Source organism: Cupressus sempervirens, chromosome 4 (genome assembly GCF_028749045.1).
Source record: "Cupressus sempervirens isolate cs-2001-9-10 chromosome 4, ASM2874904v1, whole genome shotgun sequence".
Classification (NCBI taxonomy): domain Eukaryota; kingdom Viridiplantae; phylum Streptophyta; class Pinopsida; order Cupressales; family Cupressaceae; genus Cupressus; species Cupressus sempervirens.
The window spans coordinates 587289016-587314846 of NC_143121.1; the positions used below are offsets into that span (position 1 = coordinate 587289016).

General features: G+C 34.2%; 1 protein-coding gene across 2 annotated transcripts; it reads left to right on the forward strand.

The window, feature by feature from the left end:
* Positions 1–1379: 1379 nt before the first annotated feature.
* LOC149562571 (uncharacterized) lies at positions 1380–23896 on the forward strand. 2 transcript variants are annotated; one of them, XM_089826058.1, is made up of 12 exons: positions 1380–1600; positions 1747–2054; positions 15782–20161; positions 20236–20301; positions 20420–20538; positions 20664–20912; positions 21003–21107; positions 21211–21981; positions 22105–22378; positions 22570–22698; positions 22903–23183; positions 23285–23896. In XM_089826058.1, the coding sequence occupies exons 1-12, from the start codon at positions 1581–1583 to the stop codon at positions 23753–23755; spliced, it is 7173 nt and encodes a 2390-aa protein (XP_089682184.1). In that variant the 5' UTR covers positions 1380–1580; the 3' UTR covers positions 23756–23896. The 2 variants fall into 2 exon arrangements, with proteins under 2 accessions (XP_089682184.1, XP_089682185.1); XM_089826059.1 differs by having other exon boundaries at positions 1381–1600; positions 22585–22698.
* The last annotated feature ends 1935 nt before the right edge of the window (positions 23897–25831 follow it).

The following is a 25831-nucleotide window of genomic DNA, read 5'->3' on the forward strand; positions in this document are numbered from 1 at the left end:
GTATTAGTTTGATAAGAAAATTTAGGAATGATTAATTCTAACTCATAGAAACCCAAAAAATTAATGACTAGTTAATGTATAAATTTCAAAATGTATCACAATAGTACTTAGACTACCTACAAGTACTAATAAAGAGTATGTAAATAGAAAAAAAAAGAAAAATAAATAAAAATAAAAATAAATATCTCTTTAAAGAAAAAAAATACAAGACATTCAAATTAATCAAATATTAGAAAAGAAATAAGAATTTCAAATATCATTCAAAAACATAAATAAAATTACTACCTTAAAAAATAAAAATAGTTTTGTTATAAATAAATTATATAGAATAAGAGCTCTATAGAGCTAGAGTCTCGCCTAATGTCAAAAGTAAGTAAATATAATTTATTATGAAATGAGTTTTTACTCATTACATTCTAGCTAAAATGATAAAGTGATACCATTAAAAAAGGTTAAGTTATTGTATTTTGATATTTGACATAACTATACATTCATTTAGTTATAATTGCATAAATCTATAAAATATTTATAAATATAAATATAAAAAATGTATAGAGATAAATATGTATCAATATTTTTATACTTTCATTACTAAAAAGTAATTAATTAAAAATAAGATTTTAAAGAAATATTAAAATCAAATCAAATTGTCCAACATTTTTAAAATTGTAACTTCAAGAAGATTATTAAAAACCATTAGAAATCTACAGAGATTTTTTAAGTTTACCTCTTATTGGTCTTTGAATGGAAAATTGGAAAACCACTAGAAAAAATATGAATAGCCAATGACAAAAGAGATATATTTGAAAAAAAATCAAAATTAAAATTAAAAAAACCAAACATTACAATTGTGGTTTAATATCGTGGAGTACAAGAAAATAAATAGTAAGAATTTGAAGTGAAAACATAAATAAAAATAGAACCAAACATTACAATTGTGGTTTAATGTGGGAGAGTGGAAGAAAATAAATAGTAAAAATTTGAGGTGAAAACATAAGTCTCGGCCTATACAGACTTGACTAATAAAAATTACATAAAACAATCGTTATTATTGAAAAGCTCTAAGACACCTATTTATGAATTTTAAAAATACTAAATACTACAACGTACAGTTCAAGCAAAAATTATTCATCTATAACTTTTTGAACGTAAAGAAGCCAAACCAAAATTTTAAAAGAAAGCTGAATGTGGTCCCGGTGGGAACCTAAATATTCCTCGAAAGCCCCATCGACGTACGCCTCTTAAAAATGGGGACCAGATAAAAGCAGATAGTGATTTTGATCACTTCTTAACCATTTTCCTCCCAATCGTTAATATTTGCCTTTCTCGGGAAGTGTCTATAAATAAATAAATAAAGCACCGTATTCCACTATTCTCAGCAATATCATGTTGATCATGTTTTCTTAGAAATATTCTTGATTTGAGGTCGGGCTCTTACAAAATTGGTCTATAACTATGTTCACTGCAGTTGTGTAATCAAAGCAGTGCTTGCTGCCTTTGAAGGTGGGGAGGGACTACTAATAATTTGTGTTATATGAAATTAGTGTAGATCGCATACTAGATCTGTTTTTACAAAGTTCATGACTGCAGAATGCTCCAGGTTAGTTCTGCACATGATTGTAGCTATACTGTTTTACTGCAAAATATAACAATGGTTAACGCTATCCATTTGCTCTTTGTTCGACAGCCTATCTGATTTAGTTTTTCTTTGTATGTTCTTTAACGTTTTCTTTTCCTTGGTCCTAGAGTTTCGTCGTTTAGATCTCAGATGGATTTGAATCCACCCCAGCAAAGCGATCAGATCACTGCAAATGTATTCCGGAAGGTGGAAAGGAGTTATCACAGCACTCCAGATGGGTGGCGCCTGGCGACTTATAAGGAGGCCAAAGATGGATTGGAGACGATCAAAAAGAAAAGTGTTTTGAGAAGATGGGACAGAGCGCGTCTGCTGGACGGCTGGATAACCGGTGCGGGATATGATTATGAAATGGGAGATGACTTCAAAGGCTGTCTCGGCTATATGCTGCTCATTCATATTCAAACTCAAGCTTCCAGTATGTTGTCTTATTCTATCATTATATTAGTTTGGAAACCTGCATCTGCCTTATGGAAATTCGTAGGTAATTATGGCTTGCGAGCGATTTCAAAATATAAATAATCATGGTTATTACTTAGATCGAGGTTGTGGAAGGAGAAGAACTTCGCTAATTTGATACTGTTGAACTTACTGAAGCGCAATAATGTAAAGTTAGGGATATTTCTTTTTTTACCTCGCCAATGTCAAAAGTAAGAAAACACATTTACAGATCTGATAAAATGCATGGGTATTTAAGTGCTTCGATAATTTAAAAATACTTTGTTGTAGACTAATATGGTATAAAAAATATAAAGCACAAAATTATATTTAAACTTATTGAATAAGATTTTTGTGCTTTATTAGTCCTGTTTTACATATAAGGCAAGGAACTAATATTTTCATTAGCTCTCTTTATAATTCGTATATATAAAAATAAAATGCAAAAAGCTAATGTTTTAGAGGTTATTTTTTAAAAATCTATTTTAGCATAATAATTTCTATTTTCTCATTGGTCATTACCAAATTTTCTGAGTTTTATTTCTTTTTCTACTCTCAATTTTTTTTTAAAAACTTAGTCAAGATAAGAATGAATTAATTATGTGCCCGCAAAAAGTGACTGCTTTTCACGATAATTCAAACATGGTAACTTCTTTCCACCATCATTAGATAAGGTTGTGACTCGGGTCAAGTTAAAAGATGAAGTATCCAATTTATAGAAGTCGACATTATTATCATAGGGAATAGTATCTATGCTACTTGTTGGGCTAGAAGATCATTATCGTCTCAAGAATCTATTGTAGAGGAAGCACAACCCTGTAGTGCTCAAACAGTTTGAACCAATTGTGAGATCTGGTATTCTCGAACCTCTTGTCCATCTCCTCCAACCATCTTTCAATTTGGAAAACCCCGAGGCCCGTCCGCAACAAACAAAACCACTATCGTTTGCTAGAGGGTAAGTGAAATGTCTGAAATCCTTTATGCTTATGGTTTTTCATACACAAAAACAAGCTAGTTTTAGAATTTTTTATTTTATAGTCGGGTATGCAATATTGTCTGTGACAAACTTTAAGAGAAAGGTTTTTTTTTTTTTTTTTTACATGATTTTTACATATGATGGATCCCAAAATCGCTTCTTCATCCTATTGCTAATCACCATGTAAACATAGTTTTATTATGGAAATATTTAAGTACAATTGAATAATGTAAAGACTAGTAGTTGAAATGACCAATGTTGCTCTTTATGTATAGTCAATTATTGAGGAAAAAATTATCCACTAGTAATTTATAGAGGATGTATTTTGAAGGTAAAAATGAAGTTTACATGGCCATAAAAAAAAAGGCATAATTAGACATCTATTTTCCAAAAACAAAAATTAAAAACTAAAAAGAATATAAATGTTAATTTATCTTCCTCTAAAATAAACAATCATTGTGTTTTTATGATATATTTCAAGTAAAGGTACACTACAAATATTTTTTAGTATTAAGGAAAAGTGACCTAAGAGGATAAAAGGAGGAGAAACTTATTTTAGATTACATTTATATTTTAATAATAAAAAAATAGATGAATAATATATGAAGGAGCTTGAAATAATTTTTCTTTTTTTATATAGATGAGACACTTTAAATATTGATTGATTGAAAGTATTTTGTTAAATCTAAACCAATAATTAGATAATAAATCTAATCAGTTTAAATTTCTAATCTTAGTTCCAAAATTTGGGAGACTAATTTCCTCTTTTGGCCTCACACTTATATTCCCAAGTAGGGTTATTTTGTTAAAGGGAGAGAGAGAGAGAGAGGGAGATTGTTATGATAACATCTTTATCATTTTCAATTTTTTTAATCAATTAGACATCAATTCTTCTTCTTTTTTAACTTTATCCAATCTTCTCTAATTTTTGAACTCCCAAAGGCTTGTTTGGTTGTTGGAATTAGATAGGAATTAACATTTGTATTACTAGAAAATTCTAATATTTTGTTTGGGTGTACAAAATTAGAATTTAAATTGAAAAAATTAGAATTCGGTATGTCCATTTCTCCTTAGATCTAAATTTTATTTAATATCAATTTAATTCTAATTTGCCAAAAACTTGAAATCCCATTTTAATTCCAATTTTCCAAAAAATTGGATTTAATATGAATTGAAATGAAAATCTTTAAAGCCTTCTTTATATAATTTGATCACAAACTCTAATCTGGGTGGGAATAAAATTATATGCATTCACTAGTTGCTTGAATGTGATTATCAAAACTATTGTTGAAATAAGTTTGATTGGTCTCTCATAACTTCTATTTTCTTATAATTTAGTTGGGTACTTGCTTAAAAGTCTAAGCACACCTTCTAGTTTAAACTGCTAGCATAAAAAATGTTTTTTTGTAAGTATGGTTATTTTGGGGGTCATGCTATCTCTGAAAAAAAAATTTCACAACTTCCAACCCAATATATTCTTCATAAATTTTTGATGTGGTTAAGCACAAATCCACATCAAACATCAATACATTCATCAACTTGGAATGCTTGGTGATCATCGTGTGAAAAACTTGAGCTAGTAGGAAAATTTTCCGTAGAGTGACCAAGTTGGGAACTCTATATTTAAAATTATAATTTCTTATATTGGTGCAAATTTGGAATTGCAAAGTGGCATCTCAATTCTTGATATTTTATCCCAAATAGAATGGAGATTTTTTTTTTTATTAATAGAAGCCAAAACAAGGGGGTTGGGCCTTAGTACATAACAATGGTTAAACCACTACAAAGATAATAAAAATAAAAATTACTAGCCACCTGCCCCGCATTTAACATAAAAAACATAGTATCCCTGCCAGTACCACCATCCTAGCTAGAAGCATAGATATTCACATAACCATTAGTGGAGAGAAAAATCATCACATAATCAACAAATTATCTACTAAATTGTGTATTGTATTCCATCTAATAAAAAAATTATAACAATATATCTACCACATATCTATTGTAGAGTTTAAAACTTCAAAATAAAAAGTCTTTAAGGCCTTATGAATTGAAATTAAAGGTAAAAGATGGACACAACCAAAAATAAAGTTTGATGAGTAGAAAGGAAAAAATACTAATCATGAACATTGGCCTTCTCCTTCTATTTCGTAGCCAATAAAACTATATCCCAATCATTTTCCAAGAAGCCATAGAGACTAATAGAGTCCCCAGTCCCAATGTTGTTCTTATCATTCTCTTGTTGAAATAGTTGTAGGGTGACACTAGTAGCATGGGTGTCCTTGAGAGAGAATTTAGAAAGAGTAGCAGAACTCTCATCCAAGGCTTAAAATTTATCCTTGAGGGCAACCAACTCCTTCTTAATGTCCTTGACATTGCCAAACAACTCTTGGCATCCAATATAGTTACAATTTATAGCCTCAATAGCCTTAACCTAAAACAAAATGGGATTAGTAGAAACCATTTTCTTAATTTTTTTATACATACCAACAAGATAAGTCGTTTCATTATTGGTGTATCATTCTACTTTCCTAAAATGATGCTAGAAATGAAATCCACTTTGTTCATTGAAAAGCTAGCCAAAACATGGGTTGTGTCCTCACTAAATTTCTTCTTATTTTTCTGAGTTCTAATATCCTCTAAGGCCAAACTAGTCTCTTCAGTTCTCATCCCCTCCCATTCTTCATCCTTCCCTATTCTCTTTTTCAAATTTTTATCTTGTTTCTCATTGGTTTCAGACTCCATTTCATAATTATTCTTTCAAACCCTACAAGATTTTTGTTTCATCCAAGCCTTACTTTTAGCAAGTCTCCTAGATCTCCTTCGACCTCCATCATTCTATTCCTCCAAATCAAACAATTCAATTTAATCTTTATTTTCAACATTTGACTTTTTCTTAGGTTTTGAATTATTTTTAAGATTTCCTAATAGCATGTATGATGGGGAGGGATTTGGTGTGGGAGTCATAGAATAACCCCTAGCACTACTAGGCAGAAAAGGTGGGTCCTAATTGGTAGTGATAGAGAGGAGATGGGCTAGGGAAAGGTGGAAATGGTAAAATCAAGGAAATAAACCTTGGTACAAAATAGTGTATCTTTTTCACTTCTTTTCCCTATCCTTAAGATCATCTACAGTGGCTAAAAGATCATGCCAAAGGAAAAAAGGAATAGAAATTCCATTGTGGTTCTTAAAGTGATTTGACAATGGGAAATGAAAAAAATAAAAGACCACAAACCTATCCTCTAAGGTAAGATACCTCATAAAGACAAGACATACCTCGTTCCATGGGTAAGGAAGACTTTCTTTGTTGAAAACACCACAAAATCTTGTTGGCCTCTCATTCTTCTTGAAAAATGTCTTCATGTTGGTCTCATTTGTTACCTCTAAAACTTTAGAGCATGTTGTTTACGCTATAAACTAGGAATTTGGGCTGACTCTAAGATTTAGAGCTTCTAAAACCAATGGATTTGAAGTATCTCTATTAGTCATTACTAAATTTACATTCCTTCAAGTGAAATAATCTAGGTTAATGTTATTGGTCGACAATTTTTTAAATTTGTCTTTTTTATTTCTTCAACCACATCAGAAACCGATGAATGTCTTCTCATTTTATTTTAGCAATTTTGATAGAATGATGGTGTTGTCATCACTAGATAGTATTTTGTGCAACATCAATAGAAATTCAATTTTACTCTAAGATTTAGAGCCTCTTAAACTAATGGTTTAGATGTATCCCTATTAGTCATTACTAAATTTACATTCATTGAAGTGAGATTATGTGGGTTAATGTTATTGGCATAATAGTTTTGTAGATTTGTTTGTTTTTTCCCCCTTCAACCACATCAAGACTCGATAAATGTCTTCTTGTTTCATTTTAACAACTATCATAGAATGATGTTGTTGTTAGATCACTAGATATTGTTTCTTGTAAAATCAAAATAAAGTCAATCAGTGGCTTCAAAAATGACATTTCATTTTGGAGAAAGTCATCTTATATCACAATGATTCTCATATCCACTATGTAATCACATTTTAAACCAAAAAACCTCAAAATTAAAAAAAAATATTGAAACATCAAATATATTTAAAGATTTGAGGAAAATGCTTCAAATCTAAACTATAGAAATTGTAATTGGGATTTCAAGTTCTAGAACTCCAAATCTGAAATTTTAAATTATAATTCTTAAATCATATCCCAGCATCCAAATAAGGCCCAAGAGAATCTAACATTGTAAACCATGTCTTTTTCTGACTATACCATATGAAGAAGAGGTTTGGTTATATTAGTTAAGAGATAGTGATCTAAGGATGCTAACTATGGTTGGTATTGGGCTAGGAGCTTTGGTGCTTAACCCCACCTATAGTTTTTGGTTGATCAACAATATTTTTAAATTAAGGCTACAAAACTAAGTGATGTAACCGACTTTAGAAAAATCTTCTCTATTTATCTTGATTACCATAGATAATAAATCAATGAAATTAAATTTGATAACTATTTCTTAAATATTCTTTTGAACTTATGTAGTAAATAATTAAGCATATTTTTCAATTTCTTGATAAGTATTTTCTAAATATTCTTTTGAATTTATGTAGAAAATAATTTTGTATATTCTTCATTTTATGGAATAGAGGATCTACTTCTAGATTAATATTTGAAGCCCTTATGTTTTATTATAAAAAAAACTTATGATCATTCAGTGATAGTACTTCATCGGCTAGGTAGGTTTACTACTAGACATTTAGGTGTACTTATCTTTTGATAATATTACTTCTTAAATACTACCTACCTTACAAGATCTCCCTAGTTATAAATTTATATATGGAGAAATTCATTGTTTGGGTCTCAAAATTATGGGTAAAATCATAAACACGTGTCACTATTTTATAAAGAAGATGCTAATAAAAGAAAAAATCTTGAATTTCAATTATATAAAAGTGGCATGTATCTAGAATTTTATATATATATATATATATATATTTCCATTAAATTTTTAAATATAATATTGTAGTTTTTTTTTCTATTAGATATAAGAGTATCAGAAAATACAAAGAAACCAAATTACCACCACAAAAATCAATAAGGAGGCCAAGCCTCACAAAGTAAGAACAGTATTAGCTGTATAACATAACAAAAAGAGGAGAAGAAGGACTATCTAACTAAGAACATCATAGAAATTGACCACCCAAGCAATCCAACCTAAGGGACCCTCCATCCAAACAACACTTTTACGTTCTTGAATCTGCATCAACCTAAATAAATCTTCTTTTCTAGCATTCACTTTGTTACTGATTTATCTATTCAGCCTAATGCAAGCATGCTCAAAAGCTTGCAGATCATCTAGGGTTCTACGCCATTGGTATCCATGCTTCCACTCATAGTAGAAAAAAATAGCATGCCCATCATGAAGGAACCTTCTCATTTTGTCCCACTCAATCAGCATAGTAGCCTGCACCTACAAAAGAAAATTAAAATAAGTGAGTTTTTGAAAAAACTCAATAAGATCCCTCAGTTTACCTTGGTACCTTTCCTCATTCCTATACTTCTAGATCTACCAGAGAATGTTAGACAACAATATATTCCAAAATAAATTGGTATCTTTAGGAAGACCATTAATATGACCAGTGATAATACCAAAAATATTAACATCAATAGGATAAATATTGCCAAACATTCTCCATATTTATTTAGCACAAGTACAATCTAAAAGAATATGTCTACTAGTTTTAGGAACTCTGCATAAATTACAAATATCAGAATTAGATAAATCTCTCTAAATAAGCAGCTTGTCCAACATGACTAACCATCTGAAGTATCTAATTTTAGGCTCAATAGAATTCTTCCACAAGATATCAAAGTATTTTTTCCAAACATCGGCATCATAAGAAGAGTACCAAACAACATTGACATGATCAATAATATCTGTGTTACAATCAAGGATTCTATATATATTCTTGGCCTTAAGCAGATTCGTGACAACTCTACCAGGCCAGCTACATTTAAGGTGCCTTTGAGAATCAACATGGCATATAGTGCGAAGACCATTAACAAATTGCACAATCATGTTGTAAGTTCTTTTATGGGAATCAAGGATATTATAATTACTTTTAAGCTCATCCCAAGGAGTGATTTGATTATGCTCAAAGAGATCTATGAACTATTTAATACCTTTCTTAGCCCACAGTCTAGCAAAACACCCTTGGGTAAGGGCCAAAGGTTTACAATTTAGTTGAAGGTTCCTCCAAATGGATCTTTCACCATGGAGTTGATTATTACAATGAAAATCCTTATTAGTGATGAATTTCCTAACATGGTCCCAAGCCTTCCAAATAGATCTGAAAATAGTAGAACCTTGGACCATGACATGAAAATTACCAATAATGAGGTTGCAAGAGGGGAGATTAGTCTAAGATTTGGCTTTCTTAGGCACACCCCTCTCAATGTTGTTTCTAACCAACACTTTCCAAGGACAGTCACCCTCCACGGATTGAAAAATCCATTTTATAGATAGGGCAATACCCTATATTCTTAAATCCTTTAGCCCAAGTCCCCCAAGGGCCTTATCAATGTGGCATCAAGCCCACTTAACAAAATGAATTTTATTATTACCCTTGCCATCAATCCAAATAAATTGTCTAATGGACTTTTGAATTTCAGCAATTTGATAATTGTTAAACAACCAGATATAGGAATAGTAAATGGTGTAAGAGGACAACATCTTCTAGCAAACCTAAATTCTGCCTACCAAAGATAATGCCCTATTATGCCATTTGTTAAGCTTCTTATTAATCTTATCTTTAACCCATGACCACATGTCTTTGAGGGCAGGTTCCACTAAGAAAGGGATACCAAGATATCTAGTGATCTTATTGGGGCCACCCCATTGAAAATTGTATTGAGAAAACCAATCCGGGGGCTGCACATTCCACCCCAAACAAATTGATATATCTTAGCCCAAGATATAGAACAAAAAAAATTGAGTTTATATTGCAAAGCCTTAAAATTACTTTTTGAAAACTCAAAGAACAATGCAGTATCATCCACAAACTAGCAATTGATAAGCTCTTCATCATTAGGAAAATAGATACCTCTGACATCAGGAGTTAAAGAATTATCGCTGAGAATATATAAAAGAGCCTCTGAAGCAATCACAAAAAGAGAAGGTGCTTGAGGGCACCCTTGTCTAATGGATCTCCCTAGAGAAAAAGGAGTAGAGAGAACACCATTAACTTCAACCTTAGCAGAAGCATCTCTAAGAAGCACTTGGACAGTATTACAAAAGGAGGGAGGGAAACTGAAGGCCTCTAACATCGTAAGAATAAACCCCCATTCAACCTTGTCATAAGCCTTCTCAAAATCCAAAAGAAGCATGGATGAATTTTGGTGTGAGCATTTAGACCATTCCATAGCTTCCCAACTAGTTATGAGATTCTTGAGAATATATCTACCCTTGACGAAACCAATTTAGATAGAGTTAACAAATTTAGGAAGAATATTGACTAACCTAAGAGCCACAATTTTAGCCAAAATATTATATGACACATCAAGAAGGGTAATCAGCCTCCAATTCCTAATTAGGGTTTTATCTCTGTCCTTGGGGAGGAGTTTAATGATCCCCCTATTAACATCTTGTCCCAAGGAACCAATAGACAAAGCTTCAGAGTATAAGTCATGGAGATCCTTACATATCCAATTGATATTGGATTTATAGAACTCAATAGGAAAATCATTAGGACCCGGGGCCTTATCATTATTGAGTTCCTTGATAGCTCCCTCAATCTCCTCAATAGGGATATCTTTAGCAAGCATAGCAATATCATCCGAGTCCAACTTTTTAGGAATAAGTGTTTTGCATTTATTTCTTAAAGACTCAACCTCAAAAGAGTCATCTAAAGTAAAAAGAGTCTTGTAATAATCAACAAAAGCTTGAATAATAACCTCAGGGTCTGAAATGTCTTGATTATCAATCGAGAGTCTATCAATGGACTCTTTAATACGTTTATGTTTAAGCAAATTGAAGAAAAATATAGAGCCCCTATCCCCATGTTGGAGCTAGTGGGCTCTAGATCTGATTCTTGCTCCATGAATCCTAACTTGCTAATGCTTCCTAAGAGCATCTTTAGTAGCCATGACTTGGGAGAGAAGATCCATATTGGAGGAATCTCTTTAGATATTGTTCTCTGCTATTTGCAATTTAGAAGATAAATTTTTTTCAACAAACCCATAATCCTTAGCCTTTTTTTGACCAATGGTTTGAAGAAAAATCCTCCATGGAGAAAGGTTAGTTTTCCATCTATCAAGATGGGATAGGTGCTGAAGGTTAATTTTATTGATACTTCTGATAATTTGCACAACAGCAAGAACATCCTCATCCATGAGGAGGCTGGTGTTTAATATAAATTTACTGCTTCTAGACTTGTGCTAAAGGGGACTACTATTAAAATTAACCTTAGTTAAAATAGGGTGATGGTCAAACAAAATGGTGGCAATAACCTAAACAATAAATCTAGACATGTCAGGATGAAAAGAGAAAAAAATACTTATTGGCATAAAATTTGTCAAGCCTGGAATAAATCCTAGCATGGCCTTGATGAAAGTTGCACCAGGTGTGCCATAATCTAGGGTCGGTTTTCATGTTACCAGCAATAAGATAAAAAATATAGTTAGAATTTAAAAATCTATTCCAATAAAAAAATTTCATTATCCTTCCAATGAAAGGGAATGCCCACCGACTTGTCATCCTGAGACTCAATCATGTTGAAATCTCCACCGAAGAGCCAAGGCATATCTGGGAGGTCTATAAGCCATTTCCATAGTTCAATTATTTCCTTAGGGCCATTTGAAGCATAAATAGCATAGACCCTGAAGGTCTTGTCATCATATTGCAAAGTAACCCACACTACTTTTGGACAAGGAGAACATCCATTATTAGTAATATAAATTTCCCATTTATTACTAATAAGTAGGGAAATTCCTCCTCTACCTCTCTCATGGTTAGTGCAAAACTTAATAGCATCTTTCCAAATAAAATTGAGATTGGAATCCAAAGTGAATCCCACAGACTTAACTTCCTGCATCATAAAGAAGTCTATGGAGTGTAGAGAATTTAACAATTGCTTGATAACAAATTTTCTATCAAGGGACTCTAAACCCTTCACATTCCAAGATAGGAAATTCATTGAGATAAAATGTTAGAGGTGGAGCATGCAATACCCTCTTGATCAGCTAGGGCCAAAAAATTATTTGAGGAATCCCCTAGTTTAGGCACAAATGGCTCATTTTTTGAACCGGGTGATCTTCCTCTTCACCTGGCAGCAGGAGAGTAGGTGTTAACATCATCTTCAATATCCGCTAGAGAATCCACATCCATGCACTACCCATTATTAGACTTTGGGGGAATGGGGGCAACCAGAATAATTTCAAATTCATAATACTCCCCAATCTCTTAGAAGATTTTTTGGGGGAGTTTTTGAGAGGACTCACTAGTTTAGGGCTTACAATTGATATCAACATTTTGACTGATAGTATTCACGTTAGTCAAAGCAGGACCAGTTAACAATTTAACATGATGATTATTACTGTTGTTGGGGTGAAATTTTTTAGGCATAGAGATATTGTTTCCCCTTCTTCTTTTTTTCTTATCCTGAACAATAGTAAAACCATCATCTGTATTAAGATCAATAGCTAAATCAAGACTGGGGGGCATCTAAAGACTTTTAGATGTAGGAGTGGTATCACATAAAATGTTCTCAGGCCAAACAGTAATAGCAAAGAGAGGGTTAGGCACGATTTTAGTTGAAACATTCTCAGGCCGAACAATGTTAGGAACAACTTTACTCAAAACATTAGTGGGGTTCAGGGTTTTGGAGGGAGGCGATGGGGATGAAGAAGAAGAAGGGGTTGAATGACAGAGAGCATTCTCAAGGAGAGGATTATTGGTGACAGGAGGATTGGCCATATTTTTAGTTGAATCATTGGAGGGATTAGGTTTTTTCCTAATGATCGGACAATCCTTATGGAGGTGGCCTTCTTTGCGGTAGAGAAAACATGTGTTCAACCCTCCTGAAACCTTTATACGATAGATATAAGCATCATTAAGGATGTTAATTGAAATATTAGTAGGAAGGTCCTTACCAGGCAAGAGAGAGATAAGAATTCTAATGTCTATATGTGGGATGAGTCTCAGAGTTTCATCCATTTGAATAATTTTACAAATAGGCTCAAGCAAATGCGGCAAAATATGCCACAAAAAAGTGGGAATGTTTTTTACTAGTATCCATCTTGGAGCTGAAAGTGTGAGAACCTCCTCATGGACTACCTCTGGCGACCAAGCAATAGCCCTAAAAGATGTTGAACCCACATTCCAATATTGGTTTTTAAGAACCTCTGTTTGAGCATCATGATTCACAAAGAAAATCACATATAAACCCTTTTGTATTTGCCTACAGAATGAAATATGCAACCCAAGATTTTTTATTCTAGTAATGATGGAACAAGTCATCCATAAATTTCCTTGGCAGACATTTATTAATTTCAATAGCTGAGAAAAAAAAATAGTATTTCTTAATCTGTCTTTTTCCTTAACAATTTCTTCCAACATTTCAAGATTAGGAACAATGGCAAAAGGAGACAAAGCAATTGAAGGGGGCTTACTGGATTCAGATACATCATTGTTACCTATACTTGCAAAATCAAACCTTTCCCTATTGTTAATGACCGATGATCGACCCACAACCTCAAAAAAAGACTTAGGTCAATCGTTGCTATGGGAGACTGGGTTACTATTGCCATTACCTAGAGTAGATTTAACCGCTGTAAAAAATGTATTACCTGGTACTTGCTTGGTGGTCTTGCCATTACCACTCACCTTAGACATTTTAAAGTCTTTAATGCTGGATGTAGAAAGGGATACACTTAGATCGAGGAGCTACACGAGGTAGCTACACTGTCCCTTGCCATCAATAATGGCAAAGCTGTAGGTTGCCACCTTGACAAAGCCCTAGGCGCAGACCCGATCAAAAATCAAATGTGGATCAAAAAGAGCAATTTTGATAAAAAAGCTTTGCAGAAAATAAAAACCCTAGTTTTCAATTGCTGCCAAAGCTTCAAAAAATGCTCAATGTCGTTGACTAAATAATTGGCATTCACTGTCAGATTAATATGCATTCACTAAACAAAATTTGCTCACTGCGGTCTAAATAAATCACATTTGCTGATCAATTTCTGCTTATCACCTCCAAAATTGCAATGCCTGAACAAATTTGTAGATAGTATAGCAAAGACTATCAGTAACTGGTGAATGTCTGATCAAATTTGCATCTCGTATGCATTTTTCATATTGTAGTTGGTGAAAAATGCTAAATATTAGAGGCTTGGACTCACTGCAAATTATATATAAATAGCTTATTTTTCTATTAAAAATTAAAATATGACTTTTTATTTAGATTTTCTCATTTATAAATATTCAAATTCTAACTCACCAAAATTTACTGTTTTCACCTTCTACCATATTTTTCATAACAAAACTATTTAAATCAATTAAAAAACTATATATTCTTTGAGGACGCTCTCCTCTTGTTTCAATTTTAAAAAATACACAATTTACTATTGTCTCATAAAATATTTATTGGACTATTAATTTTATTTTTTGTTGTATCTTTTTAAATTATAATAGATTATGTTCAATTAAAACACTATAATTTTTATGAGCATAGTCTTGATGGTAGTTTTAAAAAAGAGTATGGGTTATTGAACATGGATTTTTGAAATTTAATTTACTTTTTTGATAATGAGATTCAAATTGTTGTAATATATACATTTGATAGATATTTTCAAGGTAAAATGTTGGAGAAATTATAATATATCTATCTATGATCAAAAAATAATTTTGGCTCGAAATGCTCAAATTCAATTTTATAGACGAGTCAACCTAGAAAATGACATTATATTGTAAGTTTTCCTTTCTTTAATGAATTTTCTAATGAGGATATCCATAAAACCATTTATTATCAAGGAAATATTATGTTGGTTTATCATTAAAGGTGCCATAGATCTCCCTTGGAAGCATTATTGGGATCTCTACTTTATTTTTAAATTTTATTTTCTTATCTATAACTATTGAGTGAATGATATCAAGGATAACTATGGTTTAAATTTATAAATATTAAGAAATATCTTGAATACATAATTATAAAAAAGGCTAATTTCTTTTAATTTAGGATGATCAATCTAATTTTTGTGTAACACTTGCTTTCATTTTATCAAATAAATCGTGTTATTCTATAAAGATGATGAATGTGCTTATTTAGATAAAGAATCTAAAATAATTTATTTGATTTCTCATAATTATTTTTATTCGAATACATAATTTCTTAAGTCAATAACTTCAATCTCCAAACTGTAAACTGAGACATAATTTTATTAAAAAATAATAAAAAGTACTTTTACTTAATATATGTTATTAAAATATAAATTTATATTGACATAGTCCTATATTATATATTTTTTGGAGCATCAACATACTTCTTAAAATGTTTTAAAAATATATTGAAATGACCAAATTTTCATCAAAAATTAATATAACAGCTATAAAAGGCACCCTTGAAATTCCAGAGCCGTTTTAAGCTCAACATGTAAAGTTAGGGTTATTGAAAGGTGTTTTATTAATTCGGAAATTATTTTGAGGGGGTGCGCACGCTGAAGATGATTGACTAATTTTCACGAGTGTTTCCAGGTTGTGCATACGGTGATGTTCAGCTCGGTAAGCGAGGAAAAGAAGTGGCGTTGTTTTTGTGTGTGGATGACTGGAATTATGAAGTAGTTTACTGGTTGCTTAACTCTTGGTCAAATTCAGAAATTACGAATGTCGGGGAAGTTAGAGGAGGAAACATACCACTCAGTGATGTCGAAAAATTTGAAGAGATGAACAAAATGATAGGTCATTTAGCTAGAAGACTTGAGGAAGAGGGAGGTGCTGCGATTGACAAGGCAAAAAAGGCGAAATATAGTAACAGACAAAATTCGGTCAAAGAAATTATATCCAGCCTGATGAAAGTTGTAAAAGAAGAAAAAGGCAACCTGCATATGACTGATCAGGTTATACGGCGTTATATTCAACCTGCAACTTACAAATACAGCCTTCCGGATTCTTTGAAGACAGAAGACATTCCAGATTCATTTTTTAGTTTTGTGTGCGACAACTTTCCCGGCTATGTTGTAGAAGTTTGCTCTTGTCTAAGCGTCGTAGATATACGCCAGATGAAGATAAAAGGCACCAGTCAGAGTAATTTAATGATTGCCACTTCCATTCTCTTGCATCTCTCACATTTCCGGAGAAGTATCCTACACGAACCGCTCGAGCATAATTGCGATGGCAGTTGTGCTACAAAGATGCTAAGCCAAGCTAAGGAGAAAGCAGCTGGTAATCCAGGAATATTTTACGAGATGCTACGAAATAATGCACTGTGGAATAACTACGACGACATCCTCGACAAGCTTTTATTCGTTGTAGCGAAACCAAAGCATAATGATATTGAAGGAAGGGATAAAATAGCTGTTGTAGACATGCTCCTGAAATGTGGGGCCCGTCCTAGAAGAAACTATGCAATTGGTAAGTACAGAAACAAGACTGTTTTACACTCAGTTGCGAAATATCAGGAGGAAGATGTGGGCATAGAGGTTGCACAAGCTTTGCTCGACAAGTGTGACGAGGAGACTATTTATAAGTTTGTAAAAGATGCAGATGAGAGGCGGAGGACTGCTCTTCACAGTGCTTCACAGAAAGGAAATGCACGTATTGCTGAACTGCTTCTTGACCACGGTGCTTTATTGACTGCTAAAGACGAAAAGGGTATGACAGCACTGCACTGTGCATTTGAAAGAGAGACTGATACACTTGTAGGCGTGGGGGCAGAGATTGTGAAGGTTTTACTAGCGAGATGTGATAATGAAAATATAGGTGATTTTGTCAATGCCACAGATGAGAGCGGGAGGACTGCTCTTCACCGCGCTTCAGAGAAAGGAAGCACTCACATCTGTGAGCTGCTTGCTGATCATGGTTGCTCAGTGAGTGCTCAAGACAAAGAGAGTATGACAGCGCTGCACTATGCATTTGAAGGAGCGATTGACAGAGCTATAGGCGTGGGTACAGAGATTGCAAAAGTTTTGCTACGCGTGTGTGATAAGCAAAATATACGTGTTTTTGTTAATGCCAAAGATAGAGGAGGAAGGACTGCGCTTCACCGTGCTTCAGAGAAAGGAAATTCCCGTATCTGTGAACTGCTTGCGGAACAAGGTGCTTCAGTGATTGCTCAAGATGAAGAGGGTATGACAGCGCTGCACTACGCATTTGAAGGAGAGGTCGATAGAGTTATAGGCATGGGGACAGAGATTGCCAAAGTTCTGCTACGCATGTGCGATAAGCAAAATATACGTATGTTTGTCAATGCTGTAGATATACATGGGAGGACTGCTCTTCACGGTGCTTCAGAGAAAGGGAATGCATATATATGTGGACTCCTTATTGATAGTGGCTCTTCTGTAACTGTTCAAGACAAGGAAGGTATGACGGCCCTGCACTATGCATTTGAAGGAGGGTTCCACAAAGTTACTAATGCGGGGAAGCAAATTCTAGAAGCTTTCCTGCGCAGAAGTGGACGTGTATTTGAAGAGCTGAGTATGCGTGTGTGTATCAACGCCGCAGACAAGAGAGGGATAACTGTTCTTCAGGTGGCTTCAGAGAAAGCAGACAGTCATATCTGTGGACGGCTTCTTGCTAGTGGTGCTTCAGTAACTGCTAGAGATAAAAGTGGTCAAACAGCCCTGCACTACGCATTTAACGGCGAGATTGATAGAGTTATAGATGTAGGGATACCAATTGCAGAAGCTTTGCTCAGCAGGTTTAACGGTCAAAGTGATCAAAGTATACGTGAATTTGTCAATGCTGCAGATGAGAGCGCGAGGACTGCTCTTCACCGCGCTTCAGAGAATGCGAACGCGCTTATTTGTGCAAAGCTTGCTGATCTCGGTGCTTCAGTGACTGCGCAAGATAAGAAGGGTATGACAGCCCTCCACTATGCATTTGAAGGAGGGATTGATAAGGATAGAGATGTGGCGTCAGAGATTGCAGAAGCTTTGGTACGCAGGTGTGATGAGCAAAGTATGAAGCAGTTTGTCAATGCCACAGATGAGAAAGGGCGAACTGCTCTTCACTATGCTTCACAGAACGGAACTGCACATGCCTGTGAACTCCTCGCTGAAGAAGGTGCTGTAATGACTGCTCAAGATTCGGAAGGCAGGACAGCCCTGCACTGTGCGTTTGATGGACGAAGTGATCGAGATGCGGGGTCAGCGATTGCAAAAGCTTTGCTCACCAAGTGTGATGAGCAAACTATACGTGAATTTGTCAATGCTACAGATAAGAGAGCTAGGAGTACTGCTCTTCACGTCGCATCATTAAAAGGACCTGCACATATATGCAGACTACTTGTTGATCGCGGTGCTGAACTGACTGCTCGAGACAAGAACAGTTGGACAGCATTGCATTACGCATTGGAAGTAGGGGTTGATAAAGATATAGATACGGGGACAGAGATTGCAAAAGCTTTACTCGATAAGTGTGAGGAGCGAAATACATATGAATTTGTGAATGCCGCAGATGACAGAGAGTGGACTGCTCTTCACGGCGCTTCAGAGAAAGGAATCGCGCATCTATGTGAACTTCTTCTTGATCGGGGTGCATCAGTGACTGCTCAAGACACGAAAGGCAGGACAGCCCTGCACTGTGCTGTTAAAAGGAGAATGGGTGAAGTAATAGATGTGCTACTGAAAAGTTCGCGCGTCAATTTTTCACTTGCTTTAAGAGACGACGACGGGTGCACACCTGTTGATGTAGCGCTTGCCAATACGGATTATGTGACAACAGCAAAGTTATTAGTTAAGTCCGAACAGTCAGAAGCTTATTTAGATAGAACCCTTCCAAATATTGATGACGAGTCAACAGCCAAGTTGTTATCAAAGTGTAAAAACCCGGAAGCTTACTTCAGCAAGGTGAATCAGGAACACCTCTTACGCAACTCTCTCCTACTTGGCTCTGTGGATATCGTGTATATGCTGTTGGAGAAAGGAATAAAGTTATCGGATGGTGACTATGATGAAGATGGAAAATCAGCTTTTCATTTGGCCGCTACGTGTGATAATGAGTCTAATGCAATTGAAATGAGTGCCTCAATTATAGGCAGGGTAACTCCAGAGAACGTGGAAAAGATGGTTGCGGTGTGCGACAGAGAAGGGAGGACTGCTCTCCATGCGGCAGCACTCAATGGATATAAAGAGCTCTGCATAGGCCTGCTTGGGTTTAATTCAGAGCTCATATACATAAAAGATAGCAAGGGGCGAAACCCATTATTCGATGCAGTTAAAGGAGAATACAAAGGCAGAGCTCTGTATAAGAAGCTGTTGGATGCATATTTGAAGAAAGAGATACCTCACGACGATTTGGTGGACCGCACTAGGAGTCTAACCCCATTGCATGTTGCTGCTTCAAAAGGCAAAGCCCAGGCCGTGAAGGTGCTTCTTTCTTGGGATAAAATCAAAGATGAATATTTGACTAAAGGAGATAACATAGCACAAACTGCCCTACATAAAGCAGTAAAACGTGGATACATTGATATAGTAGAGATCCTGTTGAAGCACGGTGCTCACCCTCTAAGAGAACGTGACCGCGATGGCAGAACTGCTCTTCATTACGTAGTCCAAGCAAAAACTCAAAGCAAACAGAAATTGGCACCTGAGGACAAAAAGGAATTGGCCAATAAACTTCTCAAGGCATGTAAATCAGACAAAGAGAAAGCGCTCCTATTGTGGGCCTCCGCGGCAGGATTAGGTACTGCTGACCAATATCTGGATCCAGGGCACCTGCCAGATGCAGTTCACAAACATCTTGAAGCTGAAAGGAAAAGATTCCAAAAGGAGAATTTGTTACAAATAGCTGTTTCTCACGAGAACATCGAAATGACGAAAGAACTGATTAGCAGAGGTTATCAAATTGAGCGCACCAGGGACCCACCAAGGGGGGCGCAATTACGAGAAGCAAACAATGAGACAGTAAATAGAGGTAACTCATCAAACCTAGTCGCATATTTAGAACCTAACTATTCTTATTAATGACATCCCCATTTCGCATTGCAGTTTTAAGACAAGTCAAGATGATCAAAGAACAAGGAAATGATAAACCGACAATATCGGATAGTCTTGGTAAGTAATTAGTTTTTCATTCCTTTGCATTAACAAGATATTGATCATAAACTCAGGGATTTTATACGATTCGTGCAATCCTATTTATGCATATATGTTGTATCTGTATAAAAACCAGGGAGATTGAATTATGCACAAGGCCTTGCTGCGCTATTTTTAAACCCTTGTATAAAGCCTCCCATAGCTGTCGGTATTACTGGTTCTTGGGGCACAGGAAAATCTAGCCTAATGCTCCAGGTATTATCTGTTCCGAGTTTAAACTTGTGAGAAACAAATCTTTCGAGTGAAGAACATCAACCAGATTTTGTGTTCTGTATTCCGATTTCTAACTTGTAACAAGCATATCTTTCTGTATAATGCAGACGGAACGCATTTTACTGACCACAGCATCTCAGATGGCTTTGTTGCCGTCCTCAAAATTATCAAGCTCGGCCTCGGAACTGCCTGGTATTAAAAAATGCGAGTTATCAGTAATTGGAAAAAGAAAATGTGAATACATTTACAGACAGATAAAGCGTGGAGAACGAGTCAACAAAAATGTATTCGTAACCTTGTGGGATTACATTAGAGGCAAGGTAAAACAAACCAGTGCAGTTGAAATTGAGAAAAAGGTAAATTCTTTTCTCTTTCTAATCAAGTATCTACTATATATAGATAGAAGTTATTGCAACTAAACAGTCAACGAAATGTTACTTGGCAAGATGGAAACATTTTTAAACGAATGTGAGGAGAAATTTATAAACCAGAACGACCTTAAGTATCTGACAGTTTTTAAAGCACTCGCAGCTATGGACAGCAGCGACATGGTAAGCAAATTTCTATTTTGTGTAAATTGGTTTAATACTAAATGCTCCTTTTCTCATGAAACATGAATTTGAGATTCACTTTTCTGCTTGTTTGCGTTCGCAGTCGGCTCCCAAAGTAGATTCTTCAGCAGGGGAAAACTCTTCTTGTTTACATTGGCCGTCTTCTCCAAAAACGGATACTTCGGCTGAGGAAAACATGCACGGGGTTTTAACTGTTCAGTACAATGCATGGAGATATAGGAACGATACAGAAGCTTTGGCAGGTTTAGCAGTGGAGATTACCAAAGAGCTGGAAGGAATTATGAGCCAGGCTCAATGGCTAAACACTTGCTGGCGAAATGCATGGATAAAGAATAAATACAGTCTATGGATTGAATTCTTTTTCCCTCCTCTTCTCGCACTGGTTTTGGCAGGCTCGCTCACTTGGATTGCTTGGGTGGTGTTTGGCAGTGAGAAGTTAAAGGAATGGGGAAGTGTAAAATATGCATGGCCTCCAGCAGCTTTTGTAACAATTGTGTGGACTCTAACAAGGTCAGCAATGGGCATTTTAAAGCCTGTTAGCTCTCAACTAATGCAGTATATGACATTTCCAGATCATAGTGACAAGCTGGGTTATCAGGAACGGGTGATCTCAGACATTTGTTTTTTGAAAGAAGAAATTGGTAAAACACCCTTTTGGGTGTTTAATGCCATTGCTTGGCTTTTGACTGCCTTCACAGCACTATGGGACCTAACATCATTTCTATTCTATCACAGAAGCCATCATGATAACGCCATACAAGCTCCAAAGTTAACCCCTTCGTCAGGAAGCAACCTTCGAATAATAGTTTTTGTGGACGATTTGGATAGATGCAGTGAATCAGTGATCTTGCAGGTATATTAACTGTAATTTGTTCCTTCTCATTCTTGTGTTCATGTTGAGTGAAATTTACTGGTTCTCAGCTCATAAATTTTCTTCGAATCCCATTGTTTCTTAACATATTTACTACTTTACCAGGTGTTGGCAGCTGTCAATCTTGTCTTGGCGGTGTGCGAAATAAATGTGGTGATAGGAATGGACAAAAAGTTAATACAAAGTGCAATAATAAAGAATTATGAATATGTAAATGTTGATAAATCTTTGAAAACTCATGAAGAATTGGCAGACGTGTATTTACAAAAGATCATACAACTGCCTTTAGACCTTCCGGATCCTCGTGATGATGAATCAAGGAACTTTCTAAGAGGACAGTTGGGTGTAATGGATAATGAAAATACCGCTGTTACTAGGGGTAAGGAACGATAATTACATTCATCAAGATAATTCTCAGGAGATGCTTTGACGTAGCTTTTTATCTAATGTTATATATTATTACGCTGACAATGATATTTTTCATTATTGTAATTCCTTGGAAATCCTCAGACTTTGTTTTTCATCTAATTTTACTTTTACAAAGGATCTTTTCTATGATTCTAATCTCAGTTGTTGGGAGGTCAGGCAATGGCGGAAGAGAAAGAGAAAGTGTACAACAAGAAAACACTGCAAACCAACAAGTCGCCATAAATATGCAGCCTTCAGTAGAATTAGCACACATGAGATTGGCAGCGTCAGGTTGGTATTTTAAATTTGCATTTTGTTTTTAACGATAACTAGAGATTATTGGTAGTGACAAGGAATGCGTGATAACCTTAGTGCAAAATGAGATACAAAAGGGACTAGTGAGATTGCTTGCGTTCTATATTGCCATGATATCCGTTTTGTTTCGTGTCATTCAACAATAAATGATATTAAGGCTGAAGGTACATGTTTATCCAGGGAAAGAAAAACCCACTTCATCTATTCTCGTGAGAGAGATGTTATTTGTAAGGTATTATAGCAAAGGAGAGGAGGATGCCTTTTTGTACTTTCATGAGCTGGCTACAGACTACAGAAAACATCCACGGGAGTGGAAGCGCCTTCTCAACTACCACAGATTGGTTTGGTACATTTTCTCTGCAAGCAAAGAAGCAAACAATTTGGTTGGATGGCAAGTACAATTGATTACCTGGATTTTTATCTGTTGGGAATGGCAGGATAATATGACTGTTGTCATAAAGGTATACCAATCTGCAGTTTAATTCTTAGTTTAATGATAATACAATATTTATTATATGAAAAACAAAAAATGTTAACATTATTTTGTTCTTGTGTATTGTAGAATTGGAAAGAAATTGGTGATATTAAACTAGAGAGTCCACCTTCACTACTAAGGATCGTAGAACACTTAATGAATACGGGAAGAACTGCTTATCAAGATAGCGAGAATGCAAACTCGGGGAAATTGGCGAATGACGAGTTAAATAAATCACTGGATGAGTTGAAGACAGAAATAATGAAACTAAAGGAGACTGTCTCTGATGACTTGATGAAACAGATAGCAGATTTAAAGAAACGTGTCTTCGGTGAGTTGAAAGAAGACATGAAAAAAGGAAAAGAGCAGATAGTCAAAACAGAAGGCAGGACGAACAAAGAAAAATGGCATAAAAAGAACTGGCACAGAATGAAGTCAACATTAGAAAAGTATGATGTGTCAATGGATGGTATTCAGGCTTTTCAAAGGTTTAGGTTTTATTGCATAGCAGGTTATCTTCCCTGGCTTGGTAAGGACACAGAAGATGGTGACAATTGAAGACAGTAGCAATTGAAGAAATTTATTGTTTGTCCAGTGAACGACCGCAAAAATTTTTTATTATCCATTTTCATGTTTTGAATTTTTATTGCAAAGATACTTATTTATTCATATGATATTATATATTTTTATTTCATTACATATTTTTAGAAAGCAAATTAGTCATCTCAAATTCTAATTGTGTATTCTTTGTATGTACAGTCCTTAAATTTGAATGTATAAAGTTTGTAATGTTTATATTAAATTTCACTTTACTGACAACACTAAGGGAAATATTATTTATGCATGTTATAAATTAAATAATAATAATATATAAGATAGATATATAATTTTAATTTATTAAATTTATGTTTGGAAAGAAAGAGAGAAAATATTCTGAAAAATAGAATGTGCATAAACTAAATGTTTAATCAAAATTTTAGTATTTACAAATTCATCTCTATCTTTAAAATTCAAGAAATTTAGTAACTTTGGCAATCATCTATGGACCCTAGCTCTCAAATAGTACATGTAGAACTAAACAAATTTTATGAGGACAAGGATTTATTATTGCGCCAATACAAATTCCCTTCCCCTACTCTCATCCTTACTCTATAAAATCACTAGTGACATGGTTGTGGAATTAGTTGATTCATCTCAAAGTGTATCCCCTATTTCCTAATTAATTTATTATGGTTTCCACTAGATTAACTAATTCATCAATTAGTTACCCTAGTAGTAACTTGGCAACAACTCACCTTTTGTACCTAGGTTATTTACCCATGAAATAAAGCAAAGGAAATGCATCTGAGAATCAAATAACATCATGATAGCATGTCATGAGTCCCATAATTAAATCATTATATCAAATTTCATGTTTAGAAAAATATTTATTGCCCTTAATCCATTAGACATTGATGAAACCCCAAAAGACATTTAGATTGATTCTAAAAATATCAACAAACATCATAACCATGAAGTAGGATTAATCATTATCATAGATTTTTTTTTCATGAACCAAAATCATTAGCTAACATCATCCTAAAGCCTTCGGTACAATCCTAAAACCTTAAATTAACATTTTGACCTATTATTTCCCAAAAGAAAAATGCTAGAGATCTATTGATGAAATGAACTTCTGGGCTTAAAAATATACTTGTTGGCAAAAATGCACACTTGTACGTATCAATCTATGGAACTATAAACAACATGATGCAATTGAATGAAGAAATCACCTTCCTAATTCCTTTAACAACCATCTAGGCATGGAAGTGGAATCTGATGAAGACTCATTTGAGATATCCTAGATTCTCTTACAAGATATCAAATTAAATAATATATACAAATCCATTTGAAGAAGAAAGTCTTAAAAATAATTTTTTTAAAATGCACATTAAACTTTGATTTATACATGTCTTTTTAGAATCCAATTTATAGTTCATAAACACACTAAACAATAGAAAGAATACCAAACATATAAAAATTGCATCTTATAGAATCACATATAGAACTTGCAAAAAACATTAAATAATTGTAAACACAAAAAAAAAACATGTGCCTCATTGTTGGATTAGAGCTTACCATTAGTCCTACATTGAGTCCTCAAATGAAGTAGTCTGAAGGGGTCTCAATCTAGTCTACACATGCATAGAAATGTTTTCCAAGCTTCTAGAGAAATCTAGAGCCAATCTCAGAGTAACTCAATATAAAAATCAACGAATTCTCTACCAAACCAATAAAGCATTTAAGAAATGATTTATAGATGAAACTTCCTCCCATAAAATCATTCTCAAACTTGTATTTTTTCAATAATCTTAAAGAAATGTCATCAAAGAGTCTCTACAATTTTTCTTATCATTTCTATAACTTCTCTTAGGAACCATATAAATTTTTTTATTTTATTTTTCCATATAAATCCCCGAGAAGGGGTTACATGAGAATGAATCAACTCCCAAAGAAATTTTATTACTATAGGTTTAATTGATACAAAACTATAATATATACACTCATTTAATTATTACATTCTCATTTAAAAAGATTATTGATTAATTTAGTATTAAATAGTAAACATGGTCCTTTATCATACTTACCAATATA